Consider the following 15228-nt stretch of genomic DNA (forward strand, 5'->3'; position numbering starts at 1 on the left):
TGACCAAGTGGGCGTTGTGGAGAGAAGTGTATGACGCTGACCAATCAGTGACCAATCAGCGTCATACACTTCTCTCCATTCATTTACACTGCACTAGCGATATAGCTATATCGTTATGTGCAGCCAGATAAACACACTAACACGTTACTGCAGAGTCCTGACCATGAATATACATTACCTCCAGCCAGGACGTGATGTGTATTCAGAATCCTGACCACTTCTGTAGCGTCTCTGTGAGTTACAGCATAGCAGGCGTAGTCTCGCGAGATTATTTACAGCGAGATTTCGCTGTGCTGTAGCTCGCAGAGACGCTGCAGAAGTGGTCAGGAGAATGAATACACGTCACGTCCTGGTTGGAGGTAATGTATATTCATTATCAGGACACTGCAGTAATGTTAGTGTTTGTGTATGTGGCTGCACATAGCGATATATCTATATCACTATGTGCTGTGTAAATGAATGGGGAGAAGTGTATGATGCTGATTGGTCACTGATTGGTCAGCGTCATACACTCCTCTGTACAACGCCCACTTGGTCATATAGTAAAACACGCCCAGTTGTCCATTGAGAAACTCATTAGCATAAATCTAATATAGGTCATAAAATGATCGTTTTTCTAAATAAAAAACACTTATCTACATTACAGCGCCGATCACATCATGTACAATATAGGCCACTTATAATGTGGTGACAGAGCCTCTTTAATAACCCAGATAATTCAGCCTTAGCAGGACTCAGGACAGCCTAGCAAAAAAAAATTAAAATCACGACGAAGCCTCAAAGATTAGAAGTCATGTGCTTGTGATCACTTTTTTGGAGGCAGCTGCCAGTGCTCGATTGTCCATATCCTGGCAATTCTTATTATAATAGAGGAAAACTGGAGCAGACATATGGTCGACAATTGAAGTCTGCACACCCCTGACATTCACAAAGCAATAAGGCATCCAAATCAGACATGTGTTATAACACAACCAGCGCTTTATTAAAGGTCAGACCTGGCATCACCCCAAATCACTGCATACTGGGGCAAAAACCTTACAATGGTCCAGGAGCTGTGTAAACATAAGTATGTTCCCTCCAACCCACACCTTCTCTGCAAAGTAAGTGGATAGAACAATGCAGGTGGAGCAGATATGCAATAACTCAACAGCACCAAAGTGTGTGGATAGATTTTGCAGCAAACTGTATAGATGACTATATTGTTCAGTATTCTTAAGAAACACTGCTCCTACCTGCAAAAAAAAAAAAGCTTAACACGAGATGCACTTGTTTAAGGTACTTGTGACAAGGTGTGGGGAGTGGACATGAGATGGAATAGCGATGCCATTATTACCCTTGCAGTGTGACCACTCCATAGTGCACAGGATCCCTATACACGGTCTATTTTTAAAGCTCCACAAACACTTATGTTGTCCTTTCACTGAAATCCAGGGTGCAGAACCCCAAGAAGGCAGTGAGGGGAGGTGCAAAGTCCAACCCAAAAGCCTCCTCTCCACCTAATAACGGTGGAAAAAGTAACAGACTGTGCAAGCCTCTGAAACGAGACCGGACAGTACTGTGATGGAAAAAAAAAATATTTTCCCATAACCCACTCTAACCCCCAGAGTGCCCTCTCCACAATGCCCATGGATATCTAGGATAATGAAGAGGGTAGTTGTCCTTGAATCATCTTGATCTTGAAGCACTGAGGGAAGGTGCCCTGTGAAGATCCCACCAGGGCACTGGGAGTGTGTGCTGGGGGTAGGTGGAGTTATATATTGAGCTTCCCCCTCCCATTGAAGCCGAGGTAGGGGAGGGGGACAGGTTACCCCTACCCCACCACAATAATCAGTAATCTTCTAAAGTCTCTATTTCTCCCATGTTCAACCTGTCCGAGGAAGCATTAACTGAAAATCCTGAAACGAAATAGAATAAAAAACAAATTTAGACACAGAAAGCAAAATGCAAGAATATTGGCATATAAAATAAGGGTTAAGGAGAGTTCAATGGTAGAGGGAGAATAAATAATACATTTCGGGGGAAAAACACGAATGGCCTGTGCCATCGATCAGCAGCAAAGAGGGCATGGTGTGCCAGTGAGCATTGCAGTCCCTTCATTCTATATCCAGGCACAGCGGTTTGTCCGTACATGTGGCTCTGCCTGGTAATTAAACTCAGCACCTCCATTCTAATTGATAGGGGTGCAAGGAGATGGATCCGCGCCAATAACACTTTGATGGCTTATCCCAAGGATAGGCGATCAGTGTTTAATCCTGGAAAACCCTTTTAATAACAAAGGAGGAAGGCATGAAACGTATATGATCTAGGAAGAAGTCCACAAAACTACTACAAAGTATCAGTGATCTGCATAACCAGTCAAATCGGCCATATTAAAATAAAATAGAGGTTGTGTGTGTAAACAAGAGGGTGTGGAAGACATGTATGCTTAGAAAACACTATAGATCCCTACCTAGCAGACTTGGATCTGCCCGAACCATCTTGTGTTTCTTTTTCTTGCGTCCAGCGCTTTGTGCAGTTTCTAGTGTAGTCTGTAGAGAATTACTCTGACTTGTTTGATACACAGCCCATCCAGAATCCTAAAAACACAATAAAACCACAGCCACAGATTTTTTGTTAAACGCACTCATGCAAAAAAAATGAAATAAAAAAATATATCAACTGGTAACAAAATCGTGAAAGACAATGCACCACGTTCACTGCTGCAGACCGAACACCGCCAGTATTCAGTTAGGCTATATATTCACAGACAGCAGATTTGTAGCAGAAATGTCCCATTGTCCTATTCATCTGCATGGGGTTTGCAGAAATCCATGCATCTGCTGCAGAAGCAACCCCATTTAAAAGTAACTAATGGATTTTTTAGTTGCAAAAATTTCTGCGAGAAAAATGCTGCATGTGAATATATGTTCAGAAGCTCAGATGTGGACTCTGCTGGTTAAAGTATCCTCTTTACAAAGCCATTAAGACCAATTATCAATACGGGTAAGGCCACACGGAGTGGCCCTGACACAGTCACAACGCGGCAAACAACTGCGCCGACACCATGTTCGGTGCGGCTGTCGAACAGCCCGTTAGTGGCCGCATGTTGGACGGTTTACGCACGTTCTTTATCTGCAAAATCGTGCGGCCATGAATACATACTCCCTTTATGGCCGCACGATTTTGCAAATGACAACAACTTACCCCCTATTCATTCTCTATGGCAGCGCCGAAAAAAGCCAAACACTGCACTCGGCTATCTCCGGCGCTCCCATAGAGAATGACTGTAGCGTTAGTGCGCATGCGAATGTAACCGGAATACCCCTTAACAAGGTATTTGTCAGCCGCTCCTACATGGTGCCAGCGCGGTTGTTGGCCGCATTTGTCCGTGTCAGGGCCGCTCCGTGTGGCCGTACCCTGAGGGGTAAAGTCATACATGGCAGTTTTGTTTAGACTTTAGTGTGGCCTCCCCCTTTCACTTTTCTCTAATTCTCAATCCCACTGAGAGACATAATTTTTTACCTCTTGAGGTTTTTGCTGAGTAGTATTTTGCTTATTCCGACGCTCCAAAAATTGTTTGGAGAAATCTTTTGCTTCAGGAGTGTCTCCAAGATATGCCCGGACATAATCATGGACTTCATAGGGAGATTCTACTTCCCGCAGGAAGGACACAAACGTGGGCACTGTAACCAGAAAAATATGTTTTTAGTATAAATGAAGCTCAGTCACATGTATCCAAAAAATATCTAACAGGCTAAACAAAACAAACAAATAAAGCAAGAGAAAGCGAGACTTTATAGGTTATGTCAGTAAAATAGAGTAGACAACCTGGTGATTACTAGAATTTAAACACATCCTTTGAACATATACGCTACATGGCCAAAAGTATGTGGACATGCCTCTATTATTGAGTTCAGGTGTATAAGCAACTCCAATTGTAAACAAGTGCATAATATCAAACAGCAATGCAATCTCCATAGACAAACATTGATAGTAGTATGGGTCATACTGAAGCGCTAAGGCTTCGTTCACATCTGCGCTAGGGCTCCGTTCCGTCGGAACGGGACCCTGACTAACACAAACGTTGATTTCAATGGTGACGGATCCGGTGCCAATGGTTTGCGTCTGTCTATGTTGTGCATGGGTTCCGTCGTTTTGACGGAATCCATAGCGTAGTCGATATTCATGCTGTCAAAACGGCGGAACCCATGCACAACATAGACAGACGCAAACCATTGGCACCGGATCCGTCACCATTTAAATAAATGGTGATGCAAACGGAAATCTATGGTTTCCATTTGTATCAGTCGGGGCTCCATACCGACGGAATGGAGCCCTAGCGCAGAGGTGAACGAAACCTTAGTAACTTTAAACACAGCCCTGGATGCCACTTTTGCCAGAAATTTCTAATTTGTAAGATCTGCCCCATTCAAATGTAAGTACTTTTTATTGTTAAGTGGAAGTGTCTAGAAGTAACAGCCACAAAGCGCTGGACCTTTTAAATACAGAGGGCAGGGCCATCAAGTGCTGAAATGCATGGCACATAAAAATCTGTCGCACTACTCACAGAGTTCCAAATTGCATCGAAGTGACATCAGCACAGGGACTGGGCATCCAGGGCTTTTATAATGGGTTTTCCGCGGTTGAGCAGCTGCACACAAGCCTAAGATCACTACGCACAATGCCAACCGTCGGCTGGGGTGGCGCAGAACACGCCACCACTGGACTCTGGAGAAAGTGGAAACCTGTTCTCCGGAGTGATGCATCATGTTTCACTAAGTGGCAGTCTGATGGATGAATCTGGGTTTGTCAGATGCCAATAGAACAGTACCTACTGAAACACATCGCGCCTACTGTAAAATTTGGTTGAGGAATGAGAATAGTTTGGGGTTGTTTTTAAGGGTTTGGGCTAGGCCCCTTATTTCCAGTATAGGGTAATGTTAATACTTCCGCATACATAGACATTTTAGACAATTGCATGCTGCTAACATTGTGGCAACAGATTAAGGAAGGCCCTATTATGTTCCAGCATTGTTGTGCCTGTGCACAAAGCAAGGTCCATAAAGACATGTGCATTTCTTCAAGGAGGAATAAGTAACATAACCATAGTCCATACACAAGCTGGCCTGGTTGCAGAAATCGCCATAGTGTTCATGAAGATAAGGTTTGACTAATTCACTGTGGTGAAACTGGAGTGGCGTGCACAGAGCCAGGACCTGAAACACCTTTGGGATGAATATGAATGGCGACTGTGAGCCAGACCTTCTCGTCTCTGGAGAGTAGAGGCTGTTATAGCTGCAAAAGGGGGCCCAACTCCAATATTGGTTTTGGAATGGGATGTCTAACAAACTCATAGGTGTCATGGTCCAGTGTCCGCTTACTTTTGGCCACATAGTGTATGATCCTTATAGGAAGTGCATTATGCTTAGTGAAGGGTTTGCACTCAATAACGAACCACCCCCGCAAACCCTGCAGGGTTGTGTAATTCTGCTTTTAACTTTACACAATTAAAGTTGAATTAAACATCTAGTGCAGATTCGGAGTCATATAGAGAACTCATCCATTGTCCCCGCAGTTTTGCCTGTTCCTTTAATATTAGGACTGCGCTTACTGGAAACCAAAGTCAGAACATTAACAACAGCCGGGAAGTCAAACCTTGTGGCTTCAATAGTAATGCTAGTGTAAAATAGACCGTAAGTCCGTAACGTTTAACTCAAGTTTCATTGTGTAAAGTTAAAAGTCGAGTCACACAATACACGATACGGATACAGGAGTTTGTTTATTTCTACATGATCCAAAAGACAAAAGTTAAAAATACATCAAGTTCGTCACACAGCCTTTTTTTTTACTTTTATGTGATCATTTTAAGAAATCTCTCTCCTTACCATCCAGGCTATGAGCGGAGTTGAGCGCATGAAGCGTCTGCTCACACCATTGGGTGAAGCCGTCCGCACACTTCGTTGCTCCTTGAAAAAGTCTAACAAGCTTCTCTTCTTGCTCCACTTTCTTACTCTGCCGGCTATTCACCCCAGATTTGCTGGAAAGAAAAAGAGGAATGGTACATTCGAACACAACCACAGAATAATATCGGCTTGTATCTGATCAGGATTTAGAAATATACTGAAAAAAGCAGTGCGTGCGATATAGAATAAAGCAAGATTGGGAATCCCAACTGGGGCTCTGAAGAGGTGCTGCAAGTTCTTCCAATTGAAAAGATCCAGAAAGCAGTAATATGACTGACACAATGGGTAAAAGGTCTCCACCACAAACACTCCCCCCCCCCCCCCACATAAAGTGGATCTGTCAGGTTAACATGATGCCTTATGTAAGGGCAGAATATTGCAAAAAATTCCTTTGTGCTGTTCGGCTAATAGGATCGCTGAAAGAATAACCCCAACCTCTCCCGAGTGACTTCTACGTATACACAGCAGCCTGTCAATCGCCAGGTCTGAAGGGCAGGGGGCGCTCTCCTCATGAATAATGCAGACTTATTAGCTAGGAGACTGCTGTATTCTTTCAGCGCTCTCATAAACCAAAAGTAGGGCAGCAGGTTAATCAGATAGATCCACTTTAATGTGTTGACAGTTCCTACTATAAATGATGAGGTCGTTTTGGCACACCTCTAAAAAACACGTTACAATGCTTGCTCCCTCAGTCAGTGACCTCATTATTATTAGGGTTGGCTGGTTGCAAACGGCAGAGGTCTCCAACATCCAACCGTGCTGCATAATAAAACACGCCACGAGGTAGATGGATAGGATGAGGCCTATCCTCCTCTGCCTATCAACATCTCCCTTAAAAAACAGAAAAAAATCTATTAAAAAAACTTTACTAGGACCCGGACAACCCCTTAAAGTAACAGTCGGAAAAGATTAATAACCGATCTGGTAAACACTTACCTAGCATTGCTCTTGTTCTTATTGACAGCGTTCCGGGGAGCGACCACTTTCACCGCATCATCCCAGAATCCACTAGATGTCTTGTTTTCTGGGCTACTCCAGATGCTGCTTACAGAGTCAGTCGACCACTGAGGGCTCAGGTTGTTGTTCAGGTTGCCCCACACAGAGTTTCCAGAGACATTAACACTATTGCACGGGTTTGGCTTTTGAAAAAAAAAATAAAAATACAATAAAATTGCAGAGTTCTTTCGATTTACTTTCTTTCCCCTATGTTGCTTTAATGTATGAACATGAGGATTTTATGAATGGGCAAAGAATAAACAAAACCTTAAAATATCATCTTAGAGCGGTTTTCAAGTAATAAGAAATTGATGACCTATCCTGAAGATAGGCCATCAATAACTGATCCGTGGAAGTCTCACTCCCGGCAACTCCACCAATCAGCTGTTTTGAAAGGGTCGCAGCGCAAAGCATTACAGCCTCCTCCATCAAGTGAATGGGTAAAGTCTGTAATACTGTGAACCAGCCGCTACAAGTTTGTAGGCGATGCACAGTACGAGCAGTTAATGTAGTGAATGTGAAGCAGCGCTCACAAAAGCGCCGTGGCCGCTTCAAAATAGTGGATCGGCAGGAGTGCCGGGTGTAGGGCCCGCACCGATCAGATATTGATGCCTATCCTGAGGATAGGCAATACATTTCTTATAACTGAAAAACATCTTTAAAAGCCGTTGCTGGGAATTCTTGTGAATAAGTTACACCCTCGTGAGGTTTACAAATACCACCGCAAAATAATTTTATACATGTAAGCTTATACAGGCAAAAAAAAGGATCTATTCTGATAAAATAATTAACTGCCTCCACAACGGTGCTGCTCACACAAGTGTTTACAGAAAAGAAACCATTGAGCGAGCTGCAGGCGACTTTCAGCTGAAAATAATCATTATTACAATATCAAAACACAAACACGTCTCAGGACAAAATAAGTGGCGAGGCGATCCCTGAATCGGGCATAGCGCCTCCATAGTAACTTCTACAGAAACTCTAAAAATCATTTGCATACAAGAAAGAAAGGAGTGCACTATATATGGTCCAAAAATGGAAAAATCTAAATTTTTATTAAATACATAGAAACAAAATAGTAAAAATTACAGGAGAACCAAACACAATTAACAGTATAAGGGCCATATAAAATAACAGAATATCAATGCACCGTTATCAGTCATATATAAGAATACATGGCAAGTGAGAATAACGAGGTCACCCAACTAATACAATGGGTATGGATTACCCTATAGGAGACAGAAATGACAGGTAGTTTATCTACGTAAATGATGAAAACACATAAGGATACAATAGTAAACAGCGTGCCTGGACTGAGTAACTGTATTTAGTAAAAATTTCGACTTTTCCATTTTTGTACCATATATAGTGCATATCAGATACTAGGAGACCCTAGCAATTGGCAGGTATATGTTGAATATAGAAGGAACAAGATGTGCCTAGAGCACATTGAAACCAATTTCCCAATTGCTGAACAATGTAGTTAAAATATAACTTTTATTATTTTGCTATTAAAGATGTCCTTGGGGACATAACACTCAGCACAAACGGTTAAAATTAGTAGCCAATATTGCTTCAGCACACGCTCAGTATTCACTCGGTCTGCATGTGTTGCCAGACGGAGTGTAAATGCTCAGTTGCCAAGTCTCGTGTCAGCAGCTGCAGACTGCCGAACTATAGTGGATACGATGTGGTATGCGTGCTCAGAATTGCCAAGCAGGTTAGGCTTATTAAAATAATAGATTTAGCCCCCCCGACATGTTTCACTGTCAACACAGCGTCCTCAGGGGATCAAAACGGGGCTAGTGAGCGCGCGTGTAGATTGTCAGTCCCTTTAAAAGTTTGCGATTATCCTCACACAGGGTTCACCTGTGTAAGAACCAATTGGAGCTCAGTACAAAGACCGAGCCTCCACAGTGAGAGATTGACACATGTATTGGCCAATATGTGAGCCGTATGTGTGACCAATAGGGCTGTGTTAAGTGCGCATGGGCACTAACAGTGTCAAAGCAAGAAAATTTACTAAGTCCAGCCGTGCTGTTAGTGCCCATGCGCACTTAACACAGCCCTATTGGTCACACATACGGCTCACATATTGGCCAATACATGTGTCAATCTCTCACTGTGGAGGCTCGGTCTTTGTACTGAGCTCCAATTGGTTCTTACACAGGTGAACCCTGTGTGAGGATAATCGCAAACTTTTAAAGGGACTGACAATCTACACGCGCGCTCACTAGCCCCGTTTTGATCCCCTGAGGACGCTGTGTTGACAGTGAAACATGTCGGGGGGGCTAAATCTATTATTTTAATAAGCCTAACCTGCTTGGCAATTCTGAGCACGCATACCACATCGTATCCACTATAGTTCGGCAGTCTGCAGCTGCTGACACGAGACTTGGCAACTGAGCATTTACACTCCGTCTGGCAACACATGCAGACCGAGTGAATACTGAGCGTGTGCTGAAGCAATATTGGCTACTAATTTTAACCGTTTGTGTTGAGTGTTATGTCCCCATGGACATCTTTAATAGCAAAATAATAAAAGTTATATTTTAACTACATTGTTCAGCAATTGGGAAATTGGTTTCAATGTGCTCTAGGCACATCTTGTTCCTTCTATATATAGTGCATGACTCCCTTCTTTCTTTTTTTTAATGCAAATATTAAAAAACACAGTATGCGGTACTTACCACTGGAGCAGGTGCGGGTGGTATTGTGACATTTGCAGGTCTACTGCGGCCAGCCTGTTGCTGCTGTTGCTGGATCTTTTGCATTTGCCTGGCCTCTTCCTGTTGAATCTCCAGCAGAGATTGTGTGTTGACAGTTGGCTTGACTACACTGCCCCAACCAGCAGTCTTTTGCTGTTGCTGCTGCTGTTGTTGTTGCTGCTGATGCTGCTGCATAGACTTCAGTTCTTGTAGCTGCCGCCTTTGCTATATTATACAAAAGGAAAACGGTCACCTTACTCTATTAATTGCTTATTTCTGTAGAGATATGTTCATGTAAACTATACATCGCTAAAAGCAAAAAAAATTGTTCAACACTCACCTTTGCAAAACTAAAATCTGAGATTTACATTTGGAGCTAAACTGAACCTTCAATTATGAACTTTTGCCCAAAATATGGAGCATAAAAACTTTATCCATTTATTGGGACAAACCCACAGTATAACATTAACATAAAAAAAATTTGTTTTTCCAGTTGGATATAAATTAAGCTTGTAGTCATTTTCCACCACTTCTCATTTTTAGTTCCAAAATTGTGTGCAGATTAGTTTAATGTATCTTTATATTGGTCAGAGCTTTGTTTTTTCTGATACAGAGTTTAAATCGCTCGCAAAGAAATAGATAAAAAACATAGCATTCTGATTGCAGTCACCACTAGAGGGAGCTTACAGCATACGGTTTTACTATTGCTGTCCACCTCTTGTTTATTGCCCTACATGCACGTTAGTCAGGTACTGCTGCGCGTGCTAGGACTTCCAGGGATAAACACTGATGTACACATTGGAGAAAGAAGAAACACTGACAACTGGAGGAAAGAATGGGTGGTCCCTAAGCAGTCTATAGTTAAGGAGAGCTATGAAGGGGGTGGAAAGTGACATTTTGCTGGGCTCACGTACCCAAATTACTCACTGCTTACCACCCCCCCCCCCCCCACCACCATTTCCAATATTCAGATTAGGTCCCACAGAGGAGAAATAAATAAATAAAAACTAAGTTACATAAGTTTTAGGTCTGTACTGTATAGATGTAACCAAGAATGGTTTTCATTCTATGAAAGCAACAAGGTATATTAGAATGCTGCATGAGGATTACGCCTTTACACACCTCTTCTTGATTCTGTCTCTCTCTTTCCTCCTCAAGCTTCTGTATTTCTGCTAAAGATAATGTAGATTGAGATGCTCCTCCAGAATTCACCTGCTGCCCCCATGTGGATGAAGATGGTAACTGAAACATAAAAACAAGATTCAGTACTCTCCCATAATCTCAGTAGGACACTGCCAACATTCCTTCCCGATTCACTTAGGGATTCATTTAATACGTTTTTAGGGTCTGTTCACACCAATAATGTATGTTTTGTTTTAACTTAATATAGCTTATTGATTTATAATTGATCTGTAATGTTCGAGGCAAGTTTCATTTTTTTTCATTTTTATAGCAAAGCAGTAATGCTATTTTGCCCATCAGGGTCAATGGAAACTAGACGGAAAGGAATCATGATGCCAATGTAAATATAGGCTGTACACACCACACCCCAACAGGAATATTCTCCTCGGACTACTTACCAAAACCAAGCAGACCAAACCGCCATTAGGATTTAACTTTATCCAAACAGCCATTGAGATTCAATACCAAGGGTATGTTAAAAAAGTGATTTGGCCGCCATGTTACCAGCCATTCTTAAATAATATTTCACTTTACATTGTGTAACCAAAAGGGAGATTTTTTTTGTTACTCACTGTATTTGTGGGGTACAGAGGACCGTGGCGTATATGCTGCTGCCACTAGGAGGCGACCACCAAGTCAGTTACTGAGCTAACCAGTTCGTACACAAGCAGTAAACTTAGGGAAAGGCAACATGTAAACAGGAAAAAAACAGCAAGACTGCACCAGAATCGGGCAGCACGGTGCCTAAATTTCTATGTTCCCCCATGTCTGTGCGGATTTCCTCTGGGTACTCCTATTTCCTGGCATACTCCAAAAACATACAGATCAGTAATATTTGGAAAATAGACTGGGAGCACCATTGGGGACAGGTACCGATAGGAGTGAGGACAATATCTGTACAGCGTTGAGGAATGTTGGCGCTAAACAAACTAATATAATAAACCAAAAAGGCAACAGGTACCCTTTATCAGAAAAAAAACTAAATGGGTGGGAGAAGTTTTGCCTCCTAAGGACACAAAGCTAAAAATGTGTTTTTTGCATTTACCATAAAATCCTTTTCTTGTTCAATTCATTGGGGGACACCGCACCATTGTATAGGCGAGTGCCACAGAGGCTGACATGAGATAGGAAAAAAGTGTTGGCTCTGCCCAGGCAGGCAGTTCCCCTCCAATAGACACTGGACTAATCAGTTTGTACAGAAGCAGTAGGAGAACAAGATAACAGAACAGCAGCAGTGAATGAAATTCAATGAGAAAAGGATTTTATGGTAAATACAAAAATCGAATTTTCTCGTTAATGCCATTGTGGTACTAAAGCAGTCCCAGGGGGTGAGCAAAAGGAGGTACCTGCCGTGTGACCCGCCTAACACACAGCAACCTGGAGTACCATACAACCCGTGCTGGCATCAGAGGAAGCCATGGTATGAATCAGGTAGAACTTTGTGAATGTATGCACTGAACCATAGATGGCAGCCCTGGAGACGGACGCTTGGTGCCGTACTACCCAAGATGCATCCAAGGCCTGTGTAAAATAGGCGGTAACCTGAAAAGGAGGAACCTTTCCCGTTTCCATAAACACAAACCGATTCCAGTAGCCTTGTAAGCCGCCAGGCCCTTGCTCGGCCCTTCAGGGATCACAAACAGACAGAGAGAGAGAGTCAGAGCGCCTAACTGACTTGCAGCAAGATAGATGCAAACCACATCGAGACTGAGGGTGCGCTCGCTCAAGTGGGAGGGAGAGGGGCAAAGGAGGGGAGGACGATATCCTTACTGATGTGAAAGGCAGAGACCACCTTTGGGAGAAATGATGGGATAGGGCAGAATACTACATTATCCCTGTGGATATTGACGAAGGGAGACACAGGACAGTGTGGACAGTTCCGAAACCCATCTTATGGAAGTAATAGTCACAAGGAATGCAATCTTCCAGGATAGAAGCCAAAATTAAATAACCCACAATGGCTCAAAGGGGGAGGCCTGCAGGGCCCCCAAGCCAGGTTAAGATCTCACGGCTGGGCGGAATGCCGAAAGTCAGGGACAGCATGGGCCACAGTCAGGAATAAAGTATTTTTTTAGAAAATGTGGGCCTTCCATAACCAGGTAATGGATGGAGGATGGAGAGAGCAGAAACCTGGCCCTTGAGAGTAGCTAGGCCAAGGCCTTGTTCCAGACCGGATTGCAGAAAGGACATCTTGGGGCCCAGAAACCTATTTCCGTTTGAGCAACGCAGTTTCTAGGCCTCTTACATAGCAAGCCACGAAGGAGAGGTTGCTTTTCACCTACAGAGTATTCTGAGGGAATGTTAAACTGGGCTACTATTTGGGATGGCACACGCTCCAAGGACCTAACCCAGTCAGACGGGGCGCGTCCTGGGAGCTCTAGGAAACGGGCACTGAGAGTTTAGCAGGCTAGGCTGGCTGCATGGGAACTGTTTTCTGTGCCACGACCCACAGGACCCAGATGTCGTTTGGAGTCATTCCGGAAGGAAGACATGTTAACAGAAGAAATGGAGGGAGGACTAGACAAGTGTCAGCATGAAGGGGGGGGGGGGGAAGAAAAAAAAAGGTCCCTGGAAAAAAAGCAGCCCACTGAGCTAGCCTATCAGACCCCTAGTGCTGTGTTCCGTCGGACAGTAGACTCTGAAAAACAGGCTGAAGGTTCTTAAAGCAGACTGGAGCCTGTCTAATAGATTCTGAGGATGGCACGGACCTGAGCAATACACTGAATGAAGGGAAAACCCCCCAAAACAGTGGGGCTACCAGCATGCCACCTGCAGTAGCAGAAGAGTGGTTAGGTGACCGGCGGTGGAGGAGCACTGCCTGGTCTCCTAGCACCCTCAGGGGTTGCATAGACCCGCAGTCCACTCTGACAACAGCCCTGAAGCTAGAAAGGAAAAAACAAAAAAAGTGTAGCAGACCTGAGAAGCAGGTCATATCTGCCCCGTACAGACACCAGGCTAAAACGGATTAGTCCAGTGTCAGTGGGAAGGGTATGGCGGAGCGAACACTTTTTACTACCAGTGTCAGCCTTCTAGTGGCAAGGGTCTATACCCATGGTGCAGTGTCCCCTCTGTGACATTAACAAGAAACTGGTTAGCTCAGTATCTGCTGGAGAGGTATAGACTGTGAAGGAGGAACTAACACTTTTGGCTTCATTTCCACCTCCTAGTGGGAGCAGCATATATCCCATAGTAGGGATGCACGATGCATCGAAACTTCGATACCGTTTCGATACTGTGCATCCCCTAACGGTTCGATACTGCTATTTCCTGTATTTCGATACTTCGCTGCGCAGCCGCACAGCTCAGTATAGTAATACATGAATGTATGGGAGCGCGGCTGCGGCTGTGTAATACAGTCACTGCCCCGCTCCTGAGTCCTGATAACAAGTGCGCGCTGTCAGGATGATGCAATGCGGCCAGCGCTGCACTAATGAGTGGCGGCAGTGAAGACAGAACATGGCGGGCGCACTGCAAAACACCCCCATGTTCTGTCTTCAGTGCCTGAACCGCCGCTCATTACTGCAGCGCCGGCCGCATCTCCTCGTGCTGACCGCGCGCGCACTTCCTGTCAGGAGCGGGACAATGGCTGTATTACACAGCCGCAGCCCCGCTCTATAACGGCGGAGATCAGAGAAACCGCTCATCTCCGCCGCTATTCCCCTGAATGCTGACATCAAAGCGGACTGCAGCATTCAGGAGAAAATGAGAAGGGGGGATGCCCCTGGATCGCGTCACAGGGAATTCCTGTGACGCGATCGAGGGACATACTATATATGGGCAGACAGCCCAGGGTCTATTGACGGACCCCAGGGCTGTCTGACCATATTTCTTGTTGTTAGGGCTTACTTGGGTATGTCCTAACAACTGCCTGTGTACTATACATACACAGGCTAATGTACTGGCATATATCTGATATATGTCAGTACATTAAAGTTTAAAAATAAAGTAAAAACCAAGTAATGTTACATTTAAAAAAAAATACACATTCACCTTTTTTACAATAAACATTAAAATAGGTCTCAATGCATAAAATACACACATTCAGTAATGGCGCGCGCAACAATTTTTTTGCATCATTTATGATGTGTACGCTGTAAAAAAATAAAATGAACACTGCTTTCTATCACTTATTAATGAGGCACGAGGTGCGATGAATTTAACCTCCATGTGCCTCACATTAATAGTAATTAACCCCATCGTGTACCTCACATATTAACCCATTATGACTGAGAAATATGATGGGGTTAATTACTATTAATGTGAGGCACATTCAAAATTCATCATCACACATCGCGCCTCACCTCAGAAAATGGAAGAACTTTTTTTTTTATTACTGTTGGTATCGAAATTGGTATCGAAATCGCAATACTAAACGAAGTATCGGTATCGAAGTCCAAATT

At 43.7% G+C, this 15228-nt stretch overlaps 1 protein-coding gene across 4 annotated transcripts in view; it reads right to left on the reverse strand.

The window, feature by feature from the left end:
• Positions 1–960: 960 nt before the first annotated feature.
• GIGYF2 (GRB10 interacting GYF protein 2) overlaps positions 961–15228 on the reverse strand; it is a 169083-nt gene continuing 154815 nt past the window's right edge. For all 4 annotated transcript variants that reach the window (XM_075861326.1, XM_075861325.1, XM_075861327.1 and 1 more), the window contains 7 exons: positions 10769–10888; positions 9629–9871; positions 6879–7081; positions 5865–6016; positions 3502–3662; positions 2450–2576; positions 961–1895 (listed from right to left, as the gene is read on the reverse strand). In XM_075861326.1, coding sequence (XP_075717441.1) covers positions 1828–1895; positions 2450–2576; positions 3502–3662; positions 5865–6016; positions 6879–7081; positions 9629–9871; positions 10769–10888 — 1074 coding nt within the window. In that variant the 3' untranslated portion in view covers positions 961–1827. The remainder of the gene's footprint in view (positions 1896–2449; positions 2577–3501; positions 3663–5864; positions 6017–6878; positions 7082–9628; positions 9872–10768; positions 10889–15228) is intronic.

This window comes from Rhinoderma darwinii, chromosome 4 (assembly GCF_050947455.1).
Source record: "Rhinoderma darwinii isolate aRhiDar2 chromosome 4, aRhiDar2.hap1, whole genome shotgun sequence".
Classification (NCBI taxonomy): domain Eukaryota; kingdom Metazoa; phylum Chordata; class Amphibia; order Anura; family Rhinodermatidae; genus Rhinoderma; species Rhinoderma darwinii.